We start from the raw sequence: 19,824 nt of genomic DNA, 5'->3' as shown, positions 1-19,824 counted from the left end.
ATAAGAGGCTAGGCCAATAAATTGTCTTACTTGGGTAACAGACTGCGGAGGCGGTAAAGCGACTAATGCTTTTATCTTAGATGGATTTGGTCTTATTTCGCCCTCTTTTACCACAAACCCCAGATATTCAACGCAAGATGTCAGGAATGAACATTTTCCGATATTAAAAGAAAACCCAGCCTGCGATAATATTTTCAAAACTGTCCTTAACCTTACAAAAGCTTCTTCTTTTGTTTCTGCGATAATCATTATATCGTCCATATAAACGATAACGATAAGTGGGCAAGCTCACCCAAAGCTTTCATAACTGCACGCTGGAACGCGGATGGGGCATTCTTTAACCCGAAGGGCATAGTTAGAAATTCGAATTGGCCGTCAGGTGTCACAAAAGCCGTGCGCTCAATTGAATTTGCGTGAATAGGTATCTGATGAAACCCGCTGGCCATATCCAAGCAACTAAAGAAACTTGCTCCACGCAACCTAGATATTTGGTCACTAATTAGTGGTAAGGGATATTTCTCTGCAACTGTGTTTGTATTTAGTTCGCGGTAATCCACGCAAAGACGATCAGAACCATTTTTCTTTTTAACGAGTAAAACTGGACTGGCGAACGGTGAGCTGCTAGGACGGATGATGTTAGCTAACAGCAGCTTATTAACCTTGTTTCGGACAATTTGTTTTTCCTGTATACTAAGTCGGTACGGTCGTCTGTGTACAGTTTTTATTGGATCAATTAAGCGTACTTCTAATTCGCCAGTTGTAACACGATTTTTGGGAAAACCGTCTATAAATGAGTCACAGAATTCATTCAAAAGATTTACCAAGATTTTCCTATCCTCGCCACACAATTCGGTATTAACATTTTCAAGACTAAAACTACTACTCAAAGCAGATAGGGTTTGCACAGACCTTGTTTTACATAACTCTATTTTATCTATTGTTATAGTAGCACTAAATCCCTGACTTAAAATTTCGCGTCCAATTATAATATTATAATTAATGCAATCATTAAGAATTACGTGAAAAAGCACTTCGAGACAGTAACCACTTATTGTTACGTTTGACAAAATTTGTAATGTACTGGTAACAGTATTATTTCCGATACCCTTTAAAACTACAATGTTGTTAATTCGTGTGCCCGAGAGTTGGGTGGACACAGATTCTCTTACAAGTGAGCATTCGGCTCCAGAGTCGAAATAAAATGGATACGACTCACCAGATGATATCAATGTCCCAATTGGCTCGACTACGTGACACACGTTGACACGCTTCTCGTCGGCTTTAGTTTGGTTTGACAACGATTGTCTTGCAGGGCAAGCTGACGCTATATGCCCCTGGTTTCCACATCTATAGCAAGTAATTGACCCAGGCTTAGAGTCAGATAAGCGCCCAATACTCGAACTAGATCCTTTTTGATTCTTTAAGTTGTTTTTCATGGAGCGGCAGTCAGCTATCTTGTGGCCAATTTTTCCACAAAAGTGGCACTTAACATTTGGGTGTAGGCGAGCTCTTTTGCTGGTAGAATTTTTTGGAACGGGATGGTCCTTCCTCTTGCCATACGAAAACGCTCTTAGCTCGTTCTGCAACTCGTTGCGTGTTTTGACAGTAGTTGTGAACACAGTGCGTTGCAGCCTACCATCTATATTTGCAGCATGTGCCAGGGCAACAGACACTGCAATTTCTTCTGCGGTCATAGACTTCCATTTTGCCATAAGTGTTGTTATTAATCGGCTACCATACAGCGCAAGACATTCGCCGTCGTTTGGCCGCCCGTTTAATACATTAAAGACTGTTGCTGCTGGCGTCTCATTGCCTTCATACTGCTGAAGGAACATTTCTTGAAATTAGCTCCAAGTCATTCCGGCGAAACAAATTTGTGACAGCCAATTAGAAGCACTGCCCTCCAATGATTTGGTTAAGGCCATGAGCAAAGCACTGCCATCCAGAGGATTTTCTCCTACAATAAGGTCCACTGTAGAGCACCAAGTGGCTGCACTTGACCTGGCGGACTCAGGGTTGAACTTGGGTAGTACAACTACTTGTTGCCCTCACGGCATTTACAATTTCCAATAGATTACGATGCTGCATTTCTAAAATTGTGGACAGGCGATCATCAGTGATGGCTTGGGGCTGAGGCGATCCCACTTCTGATGTCGGGAAGTTAACTGTTTCGGGGTCCTTTGTTGCCGCGCTCCGCCCGCGAGTCGTACACTTCCTCGGTTGCGACATATTCACGCGTCTCCTTTCTCAGAGTTTTCAAACATAAGTGACCCGTGTACATTTCAACATCGCTCTATCTCGCTTGATACATGCTGGTCCGAACCCACCACAGGACAAGCATTTGTCTCACTCTAACGCATCGTCGAACCGAGGCTATGTAGAACAGAGCAAAATCCGTTAAACTCGCATAACGGAACACAGCGAACAGCGATCAAAAAGAAACGAATACAAGAACAGCTCGATACGAATTTTATTTATTAGAGATGGAACATAGAAAATAAAAATAAGACTAATAATGATGCGATACGGCCTTCCTGACCAGCACACGTCCTCGTATGTAATATAAGTTTTGAAATTAAACAAGCTTAATCTAGAAAGATAACATTAAACGTAATTCAGAGTATTAGTAAAGGTTCTCTTTTTTTTTTTTTTTTGTTTTATTTTTCTTGTTATCGACCAACTCGAGTGACAGAAGTACCAAGAAGATCGTTTGTTATTATTAGCAACACACTAGGACAATTCAACCCGCCACGCCGCCAGTCACCAGACATCAAATAAGTCAACACAGTAACACGTGTACCTACTAGCACTGGCAACTTGGCGACGTTGCATGTGTCCCCAATCTCGCATTGAAATCCATCAATGCCTCTCATTCACTTGAGTCTTCAAACAACTCAGTAACTTTTCGCTCACATTGGCATCCACCAACGGATTTCTAACGTCTCTTTCAACGTTCTCATCCACATTGGAATCCACCAAGGGATTTCTAACGTCTCTTTCAACGTTTTCATCCACATTGGAATCCACCAAGGGATTTCTAACGTCTCTTTCAACGTTTTCATACACATTGGAATCCACCAAGGGATTTCTAACGTCTCTTTCAACGTTTTCTTGATCGTCACATAGATCTAACTCTTTGGGGATCTCCTCTGTTGGCATACTGTGCAAAGCTTCATGTGGGTACTTATAAGTCCGCTTATTAGTTAAAGATTTTAAAATATAACGATCTCCCTCAAGTACCTCTGTCACGAGGAAAGGTCCTTTATATTTTTGGTCTAATTTTGTTTGGTGCCTTTCTTCGTTCTTAAGTAAAACATAATCGCCAACACTAAAGTTATCAAATTTGGCTTTGTGCTTATCGAATCTAGTTTTTTCATACAAGGCGTTCTTCTTAATATTTTCTCTCGCGATATTTCTTATAATATTTACATCGACTTTATTAACTTGTTCACATATTGGTAACATATTAAATGGTCTACATTCTTTTCCGATTAGTAATTCAAGAGGACTGGCTTTCGTTATGCGATTTGTAGTACAATTTATAGCTAGTTGTATCTCTCCTAAGGCATCTTGCCAAGAACGATGGCTGCTCTCTACAGCCGTAAGCATGCGTTTAAGCACACTCATAACGCGTTCTACCTGTCCATTGGCACGACTAGCCCCTGTTGCAATTAAGTGTAGTTGAATTTTTTGCATGGAACAGAATTCACTGAAACAAGAGCCTGTAAAGCATTTACCCTGATCTGCAATTATTCGTGTTGGTACACCGAATACGGAGATTGACGCCTTCAAGGCGTCTATACAACTCTCACTATTAATGTTTACCGTGTGGTGCAAACAAACAAAATTTGTAAACGCGTCAATCAGAACGATAATATATTCCTTTTGATCCCTCTTGCCGCTTAATTTTAATATCTATATGGATCGTGTGCCATGGAATTTCTACTTTTGGTATGGGGTGGAGTTCGATTGGCAATTTTCCTGACGGAGGCTTAGTTAACTTACACGTAATGCAATTATCAACGAACTTACGAACATATTTGGCCATGTTCTCAAACCAGTAAAATTCGTACATTTTGTCTAAAGTCTTTTCCCACCCAAGATGTACAACTGCTTCATGGACATGGTTCACTACTGACCATCTGAATGATCTGGGGACAACTGGCAGGCAACGAGTTTTACCGTTCCTTTGAATTTTGCGAAAAAGCATTTTCGAGCGTAATTCATAACTTTTTGCCAAGCTCTCACCCAATTCATTGTTCTGTATTTTAACAACAATCGTGGAAATCTCTGAATCCTTTTGTTGTTCTGCAAGTAACCAGTTGTCCGTTATTTTGGCCAATAGAACATGTTTTTCTTCCTCACCAGTAATAACCCGAGCAGTTGGCAGTGGATTGCGTGACAAGAAATCAACATGTGCCATTTTGGCACCAGGTCTATATTCTATGTCAAAGTCGAAGGACTGCATATATGCCCACCAACGGTGTACTCTCGGCGTTAGTTCAGTCTTGTTGCGAGTAGCTTTTAGGGAATTACAGTCTGTAAAAACAACAAATCGTCGCCCATGTAAATAGTGACGAAAGTGTCTCATGGAGTTATACACAGCTAAAGTTTCAAGCTCGTACGAATGATATCGAGATTCCGTCAAGGATGTTTGTTTGCTGTAATACTCAACTACACGACGTTTATTATCTATTTTGTGGAGTAGAATTGCTCCGTAGCCATCCATACTGGCATCTGTATGCAGTTCAATGGGATGCCGAGGATCGAAGATAACAAGGACGGGCTCATCTGTAAGCAATTTAGTGACTTTTTGACGAATTTGTTCGTGTTCAAGTTTCCATTCAAATATTTTGTTTTCAGTCTATATAAGGGTTTCATGATTTCTGAAAACTTTGGCACAAACTGCCTAAAATAAGAGGCTAGGCCAATAAATTGTCTTACTTGGGTAACAGACTGCGGAGGCGGTAAAGCGACTAATGTTTTTATCTTAGATGGATTTGGTCTTATTTCGCCCTCTTTTACCACAAACCCCAGATATTCAACGCAAGATTTCAGGAATGAACATTTTCCGATATTAAAAGAAAACCCAGCCTGCGATAATATTTTCAAAACTGTCCTTAACCTTACAAAAGCTTCTTCTTTTGTTTCTGCGATAATCATTATATCGTCCATATAAACGATAACGATAAGTGGGCAAGCTCACCCAAAGCTTTCATAACTGCACGCTGGAACACGGATGGGGCATTCTTTAACCGGAAGGGCATAGTTAGAAATTCGAATTGGCCGTCAGGTGTCACAAAAGCCGTGCGCTCAATTGAATTTGCGTGAATAGGTATCTGATGAAACCCGCTGGCCATATCCAAGCAACTAAAGAAACTTGCTCCACGCAACCTAGATATTTGGTCACTAATTAGTGGTAAGGGATATTTCTCTGCAACTGTGTTTGTATTTAGTTCGCGGTAATCCACGCAAAGACGATCAGAACCATTTTTCTTTTTAACGAGTAAAACTGGACTGGCGAACGGTGAGCTGCTAGGACGGATGATGTTAGCTAACAGCAGCTTATTAACCTTGTTTCGGACAATTTGTTTTTCCTGTATACTAAGTCGGTACGGTCGTCTGTGTACAGTTTTTATTGGATCAATTAAGCGTACTTCTAATTCGCCAGTTGTAACACGATTTTTGGGAAAACCGTCTATAAATGAGTCACAGAATTCATTCAAAAGATTTACCAAGATTTTCCTATCCTCGCCACACAATTCGGTATTAACATTTTCAAGACTAAAACTACTACTCAAAGCAGATAGGGTTTGCACAGACCTTGTTTTACATAACTCTATTTTATCTATTGTTATAGTAGCACTAAATCCCTGACTTAAAATTTCGCGTCCAATTATAATATTATAATTAATGCAATCATTAAGAATTACGTGAAAAAGCACTTCGAGACAGTAACCACTTATTGTTACGTTTGACAAAATTTGTAATGTACTGGTAACAGTATTATTTCCGATACCCTTTAAAACTACAATGTTGTTAATTCGTGTGCCCGAGAGTTGGGTGGACACAGATTCTCTTACAAGTGAGCATTCGGCTCCAGAGTCGAAATAAAATGGATACGACTCACCAGATGATATCAATGTCCCAATTGGCTCGACTACGTGACACACGTTGACACGCTTCTCGTCGGCTTTAGTTTGGTTTGACAACGATTGTCTTGCAGGGCAAGCTGACGCTATATGCCCCTGGTTTCCACATCTATAGCAAGTAATTGACCCAGGCTTAGAGTCAGATAAGCGCCCAATACTCGAACTAGATCCTTTTTGATTCTTTAAGTTGTTTTTCATGGAGCGGCAGTCAGCTATCTTGTGGCCAATTTTTCCACAAAAGTGGCACTTAACATTTGGGTGTAGGCGAGCTCTTTTGCTGGTAGAATTTTTTGGAACGGGATGGTCCTTCCTCTTGCCATACGAAAACGCTCTTAGCTCGTTCTGCAACTCGTTGCGTGTTTTGACAGTAGTTGTGAACACAGTGCGTTGCAGCCTACCATCTATATTTGCAGCATGTGCCAGGGCAACAGACACTGCAATTTCTTCTGCGGTCATAGACTTCCATTTTGCCATAAGTGTTGTTATTAATCGGCTACCATACAGCGCAAGACATTCGCCGTCGTTTGGCCGCCCGTTTAATACATTAAAGACTGTTGCTGCTGGCGTCTCATTGCCTTCATACTGCTGAAGGAACATTTCTTGAAATTGGCTCCAAGTCATTCCGGCGAAACAAATTTGTGACAGCCAATTAGAAGCACTGCCCTCCAATGATTTGGTTAAGGCCATGAGCAAAGCACTGCCATCCAGAGGATTTTCTCCTACAATAAGGTCCACTGTAGAGCACCAAGTGGCTGCACTTGACCCGGCGGACTCAGGGTTGAACTTGGGTAGTACAACTACTTGTGTAGTCTGCGAGCCCCTCACGGCATTTACAATTTCCAATAGATTACGATGCTGCATTTCTAAAATTGTGGACAGGCGATCATCAGTGATGGCTTGGGGCTGAGGCGATCCCACTTCTGATGTCGGGAAGTTAACTGTTTCGGGGTCCTCTGTTGCCGCGCTCCGCCCGCGAGTCGTACACTTCCTCGGTTGCGACATATTCACGCGTCTCCTTTCTCAGAGTTTTCAAACATAAGTGACCCGTGTACATTTCAACATCGCTCTATCTCGCTTGATACATGCTGGTCCGAACCCACCACAGGACAAGCATTTGTCTCACTCTAACGCATCGTCGAACCGAGGCTATGTAGAACAGAGCAAAATCCGTTAAACTCGCATAACGGAACACAGCGAACAGCGATCAAAAAGAAACGAATACAAGAACAGCTCGATACGAATTTTATTTATTAGAGATGGAACATAGAAAATAAAAATAAGACTAATAATGATGCGATACGGCCTTCCTGACCAGCACACGTCCTCGTATGTAATATAAGTTTTGAAATTAAACAAGCTTAATCTAGAAAGATAACATTAAACGTAATTCAGAGTATTAGTAAAGGTTCTCTTTTTTTTTTTTTTTTTGTTTTATTTTTCTTGTTATCGACCAACTCGAGTGACAGAAGTACCAAGAAGATCGTTTGTTATTATTAGCAACACACTAGGACAATTCAACCCGCCACGCCGCCAGTCACCAGACATCAAATAAGTCAACACAGTAACACGTGTACCTACTAGCACTGGCAACTTGGCGACGTTGCATGTGTCCCCAATCTCGCATTGAAATCCATCAATGCCTCTCATTCACTTGAGTCTTCAAACAACTCAGTAACTTTTCGCTCACATTGGCATCCACCAACGGATTTCTAACGTCTCTTTCAACGTTCTCATCCACATTGGAATCCACCAAGGGATTTCTAACGTCTCTTTCAACGTTTTCATCCACATTGGAATCCACCAAGGGATTTCTAACGTCTCTTTCAACGTTTTCATACACATTGGAATCCACCAAGGGATTTCTAACGTCTCTTTCAACGTTTTCTTGATCGTCACATAGATCTAACTCTTTGGGGATCTCCTCTGTTGGCATACTGTGCAAAGCTTCATGTGGGTACTTATAAGTCCGCTTATTAGTTAAAGATTTTAAAATATAACGATCTCCCTCAAGTACCTCTGTCACGAGGAAAGGTCCTTTATATTTTTGGTCTAATTTTGTTTGGTGCCTTTCTTCGTTCTTAAGTAAAACATAATCGCCAACACTAAAGTTATCAAATTTGGCTTTGTGCTTATCGAATCTAGTTTTTTCATACAAGGCGTTCTTCTTAATATTTTCTCTCGCGATATTTCTTATAATATTTACATCGACTTTATTAACTTGTTCACATATTGGTAACATATTAAATGGTCTACATTCTTTTCCGATTAGTAATTCAAGAGGACTGGCTTTCGTTATGCGATTTGTAGTACAATTTATAGCTAGTTGTATCTCTCCTAAGGCATCTTGCCAAGAACGATGGCTGCTCTCTACAGCCGTAAGCATGCGTTTAAGCACACTCATAACGCGTTCTACCTGTCCATTGGCACGACTAGCCCCTGTTGCAATTAAGTGTAGTTGAATTTTTTGCATGGAACAGAATTCACTGAAACAAGAGCCTGTAAAGCATTTACCCTGATCTGCAATTATTCGTGTTGGTACACCGAATACGGAGATTGACGCCTTCAAGGCGTCTATACAACTCTCACTATTAATGTTTACCGTGTGGTGCAAACAAACAAAATTTGTAAACGCGTCAATCAGAACGATAATATATTCCTTTTGATCCCTCTTGCCGCTTAATTTTAATATCTATATGGATCGTGTGCCATGGAATTTCTACTTTTGGTATGGGGTGGAGTTCGATTGGCAATTTTCCTGACGGAGGCTTAGTTAACTTACACGTAATGCAATTATCAACGAACTTACGAACATATTTGGCCATGTTCTCAAACCAGTAAAATTCGTACATTTTGTCTAAAGTCTTTTCCCACCCAAGATGTACAACTGCTTCATGGACATGGTTCACTACTGACCATCTGAATGATCTGGGGACAACTGGCAGGCAACGAGTTTTACCGTTCCTTTGAATTTTGCGAAAAAGCATTTTCGAGCGTAATTCATAACTTTTTGCCAAGCTCTCACCCAATTCATTGTTCTGTATTTTAACAACAATCGTGGAAATCTCTGAATCCTTTTGTTGTTCTGCAAGTAACCAGTTGTCCGTTATTTTGGCCAATAGAACATGTTTTTCTTCCTCACCAGTAATAACCCGAGCAGTTGGCAGTGGATTGCGTGACAAGAAATCAACATGTGCCATTTTGGCACCAGGTCTATATTCTATGTCAAAGTCGAAGGACTGCATATATGCCCACCAACGGTGTACTCTCGGCGTTAGTTCAGTCTTGTTGCGAGTAGCTTTTAGGGAATTACAGTCTGTAAAAACAACAAATCGTCGCCCATGTAAATAGTGACGAAAGTGTCTCATGGAGTTATACACAGCTAAAGTTTCAAGCTCGTACGAATGATATCGAGATTCCGTCAAGGATGTTTGTTTGCTGTAATACTCAACTACACGACGTTTATTATCTATTTTGTGGAGTAGAATTGCTCCGTAGCCATCCATACTGGCATCTGTATGCAGTTCAATGGGATGCCGAGGATCGAAGATAACAAGGACGGGCTCATCTGTAAGCAATTTAGTGACTTTTTGACGAATTTGTTCGTGTTCAAGTTTCCATTCAAATATTTTGTTTTTGCAGGTCAGTCTATATAAGGGTTTCATGATTTCTGAAAACTTTGGCACAAACTGCCTAAAATAAGAGGCTAGGCCAATAAATTGTCTTACTTGGGTAACAGACTGCGGAGGCGGTAAAGCGACTAATGCTTTTATCTTAGATGGATTTGGTCTTATTTCGCCCTCTTTTACCACAAACCCCAGATATTCAACGCAAGATTTCAGGAATGAACATTTTCCGATATTAAAAGAAAACCCAGCCTGCGATAATATTTTCAAAACTGTCCTTAACCTTACAAAAGCTTCTTCTTTTGTTTCTGCGATAATCATTATATCGTCCATATAAACGATAACGATAAGTGGGCAAGCTCACCCAAAGCTTTCATAACTGCACGCTGGAACACGGATGGGGCATTCTTTAACCCGAAGGGCATAGTTAGAAATTCGAATTGGCCGTCAGGTGTCACAAAAGCCGTGCGCTCAATTGAATTTGCGTGAATAGGTATCTGATGAAACCCGCTGGCCATATCCAAGCAACTAAAGAAACTTGCTCCACGCAACCTAGATATTTGGTCACTAATTAGTGGTAAGGGATATTTCTCTGCAACTGTGTTTGTATTTAGTTCGCGGTAATCCACGCAAAGACGATCAGAACCATTTTTCTTTTTAACGAGTAAAACTGGACTGGCGAACGGTGAGCTGCTAGGACGGATGATGTTAGCTAACAGCAGCTCATTAACCTTGTTTCGGACAATTTGTTTTTCCTCTATACTAAGTCGGTACGGTCGTCTGTGTACAGTTTTTATTGGATCAATTAAGCGTACTTCTAATTCGCCAGTTGTAACACGATTTTTGGGAAAACCGTCTATAAATGAGTCACAGAATTCATTCAAAAGATTTACCAAGATTTTCCTATCCTCGCCACACAATTCGGTATTAACATTTTCAAGACTAAAACTACTACTCAAAGCAGATAGGGTTTGCACAGACCTTGTTTTACATAACTCTATTTTATCTATTGTTATAGTAGCACTAAATCCCTGACTTAAAATTTCGCGTCCAATTATAATATTATAATTAATGCAATCATTAAGAATTACGTGAAAAAGCACTTCGAGACAGTAACCACTTATTGTTACGTTTGACAAAATTTGTAATGTACTGGTAACAGTATTATTTCCGATACCCTTTAAAACTACAATGTTGTTAATTCGTGTGCCCGAGAGTTGGGTGGACACAGATTCTCTTACAAGTGAGCATTCGGCTCCAGAGTCGAAATAAAATGGATACGACTCACCAGATGATATCAATGTTCCAATTGGCTCGACTACGTGACACACGTTGACACGCTTCTCGTCGGCTTTAGTTTGGTTTGACAACGATTGTCTTGCAGGGCAAGCTGACGCTATATGCCCCTGGTTTCCACATCTATAGCAAGTAATTGACCCAGGTTTAGAGTCAGATAAGCGCCCAATACTCGAACTAGATCCTTTTTGATTCTTTAAGTTGTTTTTCATGGAGCGGCAGTCAGCTATCTTGTGGCCAATTTTTCCACAAAAGTGGCACTTAACATTTGGGTGTAGGCGAGCTCTTTTGCTGGTAGAATTTTCTGGAACGGGATGGTCCTTCCTCTTGCCATACGAAAACGCTCTTAGCTCGTTCTGCAACTCGTTGCGTGTTTTGACAGTAGTTGTGAACACAGTGCGTTGCAGCCTACCATCTATATTTGCAGCATGTGCCAGGGCAACAGACACTGCAATTTCTTCTGCGGTCATAGACTTCCATTTTGCCATAAGTGTTGTTATTAATCGGCTACCATACAGCGCAAGACATTCGCCGTCGTTTGGCCGCCCGTTTAATACATTAAAGACTGTTGCTGCTGGCGTCTCATTGCCTTCATACTGCTGAAGGAACATTTCTTGAAATTGGCTCCAAGTCATTCCGGCGAAACAAATTTGTGACAGCCAATTAGAAGCACTGCCCTCCAATGATTTGGTTAAGGCCATGAGCAAAGCACTGCCATCCAGAGGATTTTCTCCTACAATAAGGTCCACTGTAGAGCACCAAGTGGCTGCACTTGACCCGGCGGACTCAGGGTTGAACTTGGGTAGTACAACTACTTGTGTAGTCTGCGAGCCCCTCACGGCATTTACAATTTCCAATAGATTACGATGCTGCATTTCTAAAATTGTGGACAGGCGATCATCAGTGATGGCTTGGGGCTGAGGCGATCCCACTTCTGATGTCGGGAAGTTAACTGTTTCGGGGTCCTCTGTTGCCGCGCTCCGCCCGCGAGTCGTACACTTCCTCGGTTGCGACATATTCACGCGTCTCCTTTCTCAGAGTTTTCAAACATAAGTGACCCGTGTACATTTCAACATCGCTCTATCTCGCTTGATACATGCTGGTCCGAACCCACCACAGGACAAGCATTTGTCTCACTCTAACGCATCGTCGAACCGAGGCTATGTAGAACAGAGCAAAATCCGTTAAACTCGCATAACGGAACACAGCGAACAGCGATCAAAAAGAAACGAAGACAAGAACAGCTCGATACGAATTTTATTTATGAGAGATGGAACATAGAAAATAAAAATAAGACTAATAATGATGATGACATATATATATAAGAATTTAGAAAAAAGTTGCTTTGCAGTAAAAATATATAAAAATAATAATTATTATTTATTGCCGTTACTCGTAGAGTAAAAGGGTACTAGAGTACTAGATTCGTTGAAAAGTATGTAAACGGCAGGGGGAAGTTAGTTTCCAAATGTTCCAAATGTTGATGGTAGCATGCTTAATCTCAACATTCTAGATTATATATTTTCATTTTTTTGTTAAACTTGTAATATTCTCTCGATATGTAAAACAACTCTTTCCCACGCCCACACTTTTGAAAAATGTTTTAATATTTTTTTATATTTTTGTATGTTTTGTAAATTTCTATCGATTAGTCAAAAACTTTCTGCATGCCCAATCTAACGCCCACAAGCTACACAGAAATCTCCCAAAACAATTCGATCTTTTTCATTATATTCTCCAATATCTATCGATATGCCAAATAAGTTACGAAATTTTGAGTTCTCACATTCACTAGGTTACTAGATACACCTTACCAGTTATTCGGGGACTAAATCATGCTTGTTATTAAAAAGTTAATGGGTATGTAAGATATAATATATATATAAGATATAATTAATAATTGGTTATCTTTGTATTAATAAAAGTGTGGGTGTTTTTATGTTTAAAATGTTTTTTTTTTGGGTTTTTTGGGTCTGGGCTCTCTGCTTTGCGCATGCAATATTTTTGGTTAAATGAATAAGTATGTCGAAACATTTTTTTATTTATTTTTGGAACGAAGTGTTTTTCTTTTCTCATTTGGGATGTTTAGTTCATATTTTTGAATCTTTGTTCTATTGGTTGTGTAATATAATTTGTGTATTGTATTGTAGTATTTTTTTTTTAATTTTGAAAGCAATAAACAGCAGTTTAACGACGGACGATATAAGAGAATGAGGATTTGTGGAGGTATATTTAGTAAAATTTTTTTGTTTTATTAATATTTATTAAGTGAAGAATCCGTACATCATAATTTTGTATCTTAACATCACAGTGTGGAGAAATATTCTTATGAATTACCAAACACTATAAAAATAAAATAAGTGAAGTAGGAACATAAATGAATAGTTTTCACTGTTGCCCAATTGTCTTGGCGAAGCCTTGCCGTTTAAGTCGTCTCAGAGGTCGAGCGGGGATGAGACGTCTTGCAAGAAGACTGCTATGGCTCAGTAATCTGTCACTATATCGACTTGTGTGTCTCCCAATTTGTAACTCAACTGTGTGAATATTGAGGTCTTTATGGAGTGTAGAGTTACGTACATACCAGGGGCAGTTGGATATTTGTCGTAATGCGCGATTTTGCATCACCTGGATACGATTATAATTCGATTTGGCTGCAATTCCCCAAATCTGTATCCCGTATAACCATATCGGTACGATACTGTATCGCGCATACACAGCTCTTTTGCACCTCATCGAAAGAGTGCTCCTTCTATTCATGAGCCATCTCAGCTGTTGTGATCTGTGGCCACATTTTTTTACTGTGTTTTTTAGATGCGGCCAAAAGGTGAGCCGTTTATCCAGGGTGATACATAGATATGTTGCTTGCAGGGGCTGATTCAGGGTAACTCCTTCTAGCCGAATTGCAGGGGTGTTCGGGATAAGCGTTTTTAACGTGAAGCACGGGTTTGTTGTTTTCAGTGGGTTTATTTTTAGGTTCCACCGTTTTCACCAGGCTGCCAGAGCATTAATATATTCTTGTAGTCCGTTAGCTGCCTCTCTGCTGTCCCTAGAGTTATATACAACTGCGATGTCATCTGCATAGGTTGCAATAAGAGTCCTGTTCGGTGCTGCCATGTGTTCGAAACTCGGGCAAGGGATATCAGCAGTGTACAAGGAATACAGTAGCGGTCCGAGAACACTGCCCTGAGGGACTCCAGCTCTCATTAGGTATATAGAGGAGTAGCTATTTCTCACCGTGATTTTAAATTGTCTTTCTTCTAGATATGACTTTAAAATACAGAAGTAGGGCGCAGGTAGAAGGGTCTTTATCTTGCATAATAATCCAACATGCCATACTTTGTCGAAGGCTTGTTGCATATCTATAAAGACGGCGTTGGAGTACTCGCAGTCGTCAAAAGCCTGTAGTATGTGTTTCACCAGTCTGTGGACCTGTTCAATAGTTCCGTGTCCCTTTCGAAATCCAAATTGATGATCCGGCAAGATATTGCCTTGTCTTATAATGTCGTTAATCCGATTGGCAATAAGTCTCTCCCGTAATTTAGAAAGTGAGGGTAAGAGGCTTATAGGCCGATACGACTCAGGATCATCTTCCGGCTTTCCAGGCTTGTGGATCATCAAAATAGCAGCCATTTTCCACTGTCTTGGGAACACTTGGATCCTTAAAATAGCATTAAAGATTAGTGCTATATATATTATCGCTTTTATAGGTAAAACCTTTAGCGTGGCATGACAAATCCTGTCAATTCCTGGAGCTTTATGCTTCGGCAGTAATTTAATTATTTCAAGGATTTCTTCTATCCTTATTGGCTTAATAGGCCAAGACATCTGCAATGGCATTTGTAGGTACTGGTGAGTCTCTCTTATTTGTTCTGTCGTGGCGAAGTCGTAAGGAGTGAAGCGATCCTCTAGGTGGAAGCCGAATGCATTAGCCTGTTCCACTTCAGTTTTTGCAAATTCCCCACCTGGACAGCGTACGGGTACCCATCGAAGTGGTTGTCGCTTAAGCGCTTTTGTGCACTTCCACAGCGAATAGTTTGCATCAACGGTATAGTTCATGCTAATAGATATAGTAAAATAGTTTTTGTTTTGAGTCGAATAAGATCAGTCGAATTGAACTAAGATCAACGCCGAAAAAAATAAAAACTCCGAATAAATCCGCTTTGCGTTTTTATTGATTGAATATTAGCTCAAGACTGAAACAATTGGTGCGAAAAAATCTTAGATGTACTGGGTTAGTGGGTTGTTTACTTGATCTGCACGAGAGCGCTTCTTGCTTATGCTTATGTGCATAAACATACAATACTACACAGCAACAGCCATACACCAAATTATAGAATGTCTAAGATAGATATAAGTCATATATTAAAGTATTCCATAAGAACCCCAATTTTTGTGACAATAACAAATCCAGCTTGTCCTAATGTTATCATTAACATCCGCTGCCGAATTCGTTATTCCCACTAATCGGTCAAAACCACGCAGCTTAAATTCTCGGCTGATCAGTATCAATACGCGATCCACTCAAGAGAGCCCCCAATTCATATAAATACAAAGGAGAGCCTCTTTACGCTCAACATAAAGAAGTAAATAAATCTCAGCCAAGGGTTTGTTAAGCGTTAGCCTTGCAACTTAAAATTAGATTTAATTCTTTCGCTCTACAAATAAGACGTAAATTATCTCCGCTTTTAGACTTTTAAATTTATTTGAATAAAGATTATATTTTTTTTCTTATGTTTTTTCTCGTGTGATTTAACTTCAATTTTGTGGCTAATCAGTGCTTCAAGAGGTGACTAATCCGCCAGTCAGACCGTGCTTTATAATTTAAATCGTTTCAACTTGGTAGCCCACCATAGCGGTGTGACCGCTACTAAAAGTGATAAAAATTACATAAGTGCTGCAAGGACAAGACCATTAAAGGATAACTTAAACCCCTAATCGCTGAGTTTAATACCCAAACACCGTTTCAAGAACTTTTAAGACGCCTATATAGCACACAATTCAATGGATCAGTTCGTAAGTTCACAGAAGAACTTGAAGCAAAATGTTTTATAATAACAAATAAGTTAGTAAATTAAAGCAAATTGTCCAGCAAGAGGGTTGTTATGACAATACATGGTCCCATCGCCCAAACTCCCAAAACACTCAAAAATACCCTAAATAAAAATAAGCACAAATAATCAAAATAGAAATCAAAACTATAACCAAGCTCAACTTGCCAAAATAAAAATCAATTATTTTTTTTATATAACTACTTTATTTAATGGATCTTCTCAGAAATTATAAGACTAACAATAAGTTTACAAATCTTAATTATGTATTGTTTTTGTTGTAAATATGTATGTAATAAGGTCAATGCACTGTGTCTCCCTCTTTTGGTCGCGGTATTTCTCTTATTGTGAGACTCTCTTTAGCATGTAATTTGGCTGCCTGCGTCCAGTAATATTGTACTCAAGATCAGTCACAATCAGTGGGCCCAGCCCACGCGGACATATAAGTGAATACTTCTAAACGAATTAGAATATTCGGCATCTTTAAATATTGTGATTCAGGGATTTAATACGAAAAATTTATCGATGTAAAAATGAGTTCATCAATAAACCAAATAGAAAAACTTGATGATGAAAACCACAGTGCGTGGGCTGTACAAATGAAAAGTGTCTTAATTCATGCGGAATTATGGGGGGTAGTGTGTGGACGTGTGGTTAAAAACGAAAGTGATAGTGCTGAGCTAAAGGCTTTGTGCGACGCGAAGGACGAAAAATCATTAGCAAGTATAATGCTATGCATTAAGACATCCCAAATTAACCATATAAAAAACTGTGAGACGGCTGTAGAGGCATGTCCACACTCCCTCAGGACCGGCACGACGTATATGTTTGCTAAAGCAGTTGTTGCACATGAGAATGTCTGAAACAGAAGTTGTTTCAAGTCATGTGAACAATTTTTGTGCGGTTGTCGAAAAACTAAAAGAAATCCAATTGGTGATCCAAAAAGAGGTCCTTAGTATTCTCCTGTTGTCCAGTTTGCCGGAATCGTTTGAAAGTTTCGTAGTTGCAATAGAAACGCGCGATGAGTTGCCCACATTGAAAATGTTACAAATAAAATTACAAGAAAAAGGGCAAAGACGTATGGCAAATGAAAAACATTCTGCAAAAAGCGAACAAAGTGCATTCGGAATTCGGTCTGCGAAACAAAAACCGAAAAGTGACATGAAGAAGATTGTGCAAGTAAATAATCAGCAACTGCTTAACGGGAAAAGAACAGTTAATTGTTGGAACTGTGGTCGCAGCGGCCACAAAGCTGTAAACTGTATGCAAAGGAAAGGAGAACATAGAGAGAGCGAAAACTTAAATACCGAGAAATCATTCTCTGTGCTCTGTTCACCTGTACAGCTTGCCGAATTGCCAAAAAATATGTGGTGCCTTCAGGAGCAACGGCTCTATTGTGCAGTGAGAGATCGATGTTTAAAAACTTCAGAGAGCATAAAGAGCGCATTCTTTTGTCTGGCGATAAGTATATTATGGCTGACGGTTGTGGTACAGTGAAAATAACCTGGCGCAACTCATCATCAAGTTACAATGCAAAAACGGATTTCGTGTGTCGTTCGAAAACAGGCGCGGAATTTTAAAGAATGATAAGAATAAAGTTGTTTTGATTGCTGTATAACGAAACGGTATATATGCGGCAGCCAGAGGGATTCATCGATGAACGATATCCAAAGAAGGTGCTGAGCCTACACACATCTATATATTGACCTGAAGCAGAGCGGCCGAGAATGGAATAAACTACTGAACTACTACTGCAAAGGATTGGGGTTTCTTTGTGCCCTAGAGAGCCATGTGTTTACACCCGTAATTCTGGAAAAAGTAAGAACCTTGTTGTAGTGTACGTAGATGACCTTATCATAGCCAGTTCAAGCAAGGAGGAACTGTGCGATATTAAAGCATCAATTTCAAAAGAATTCGATGTCGTAGACGGGGGCGATCTAAGCCATTTCCTGGGTATCGAAATTGAACGTGACGGAGAAACTGGTGGCATCAGGATTGGCCACAAGCAGTATATTGAAAGCATTCTCAATGATTACTCAATGCATGATTGTAAACCAAATCTCATCCCACAGGAAGCAGGCTTTGAAGTAAAATGTGACAAGGCCGATTGTCAGAAGGTGAATCCAGTCAGCTATCAATCACTGATTGGCTCATTAATGTATCTGGCAATCACAACGGAACGCTGACCCACATAAAAAGCACGAAGCCGGTGCAAAGCGAGTTCTGCGATACTTGAGGGGCACAGCTGATTTGCAGTTACACTACGAGCGTACGTGTGTGCCTATACATTGCTATGTTGACGCGGATTGGGCTGGTGACACCACGGACCGAAAATCCTTTACTGGGTGGGCATTTATTGCTGCAGGAGCTGCCTTTGCGTGTATAAGAACAATATAATAGAAGTTAATTATGTACCCACAGAAAACATGATAGCAGATTTTCTAACCAAAAATTTGAATAGATTCAAACATGAAAAGTGTATCCAAGAGATGGGTTTAAACTAACAGAAAAATGTATTTTAATTTTGGAATTAAGATAAAATATATTATCTGTAAGTGTTGACATATTGCATTGAGAGTGAGTGTTGAAAATTTGTATGTAATAAAGTCAATGCACTGTGTCTCCCTCTTTTGGTCGCGGTAACCAAAAGCATTTTTCTCTTATTGTGAGACTCTCTTTAGCATGTAATTTGGCTGCCTGCTTGCAGTAATATTGTACTCAAGATCAGTCACAATAAATATTGAAAGCCAATAGTAGAAATTAAACTAGAATTAAAAGGTCCAATAGATATCTGCAAAGATAATCAAGGTTGTATTAGTATTGCAAATAACCCAACTTGTCACAAAAGAACTAAGCACAAGAATAAATAAATATCATTTTACAAGAAAACAAGTTGAAAATAATCTTATTTGCATTAAGTATATTTCTACAGATTTACAACTGGCTGATATACTAACTAAGCCGTTATCATCTGCACGATTCAATATATTGAGAAGTGGACTTGGACTCTCAGAATGAATTAAAACATTATATTTTTATATGGAACTGAGGAGGAACCAGACTGAACTGGGGCTCGTGATATAAAGATCATTTAATTAAATTTAATTAAGTTTATTAATAATTTTGAGTCTCTTACCAAGATGAATAATATTATTTTTTAATTAAAATTGTTTGTAAAACTGAATTTATGTAAATAATATGTTAAAGTTATCTGGTTGGGTTATACTGGGTTTCCCCAACTTCTCGCAGCGAATGCTGGATCAAAATTATTTCCCAGAACGACATTCACAGCCTCGTAAGTAATAAAAGTACAGCAAGGTAACTTTTGAGGTGACGTGTTGGAAAGTATGTACACATGTATGCAAAAGTCACATGGCATGCATATTCTCTTGCATAACAGAGAGTATTTGTAGAGAGAGGATCAGTCGCTCATTGGCAGCTAAGCTACATTCTATTTGTGGCTTTGTGGTATGTGTCCTCGCATGTGTGCCTATTGATCTACGCTACGTCAGTCGATTTATGAAAGCGAGAGTGTGCAGTTGTTCTTACAATAAAGAGTCATAAAAAAGAAAACAATCACGTGCCTATTTATTTCATGCTAGTCTGACAATATTTAATAATTGTATTCCACAATAATATTTATAAATAACCATAATATACATAAGTCGCATTATGAATGTATTTTGACCACTGTACGTGTCTTTA

General features: G+C 39.5%; 2 protein-coding genes across 2 annotated transcripts; both read right to left on the bottom strand.

Annotated features, from left to right (window-relative positions):
* Nucleotides 1–1,833: 1,833 nt before the first annotated feature.
* LOC116801267 lies at nt 1,834–7,785 on the bottom strand. Its single transcript, XM_032719646.1, has 2 exons — nt 6,916–7,785; nt 1,834–2,001 (listed from the first exon to the last, which is right to left on the bottom strand). The coding sequence occupies exons 1-2, from the start codon at nt 7,152–7,154 to the stop codon at nt 1,845–1,847; spliced, it is 396 nt and encodes a 131-aa protein (XP_032575537.1). The 5' UTR covers nt 7,155–7,785; the 3' UTR covers nt 1,834–1,844.
* Nucleotides 7,786–10,023: 2,238 nt separating this feature from the next.
* LOC116801268 (uncharacterized protein K02A2.6-like) lies at nt 10,024–13,349 on the bottom strand. The gene has a single exon (XM_032719647.1). The coding sequence runs from the start codon at nt 12,085–12,087 to the stop codon at nt 10,096–10,098; it is 1,992 nt and encodes a 663-aa protein (XP_032575538.1). The 5' UTR covers nt 12,088–13,349; the 3' UTR covers nt 10,024–10,095.
* Between the last annotated feature and the right edge of the window lie 6,475 nt (nt 13,350–19,824).

This window comes from Drosophila sechellia, chromosome 3L (genome assembly GCF_004382195.2).
Source record: "Drosophila sechellia strain sech25 chromosome 3L, ASM438219v1, whole genome shotgun sequence".
NCBI lineage: Eukaryota > Metazoa > Arthropoda > Insecta > Diptera > Drosophilidae > Drosophila > Drosophila sechellia.
The sequence above is the reverse complement of the archived record's forward strand: the minus strand, read 5'-3'. Positions and strand labels throughout refer to the sequence as shown.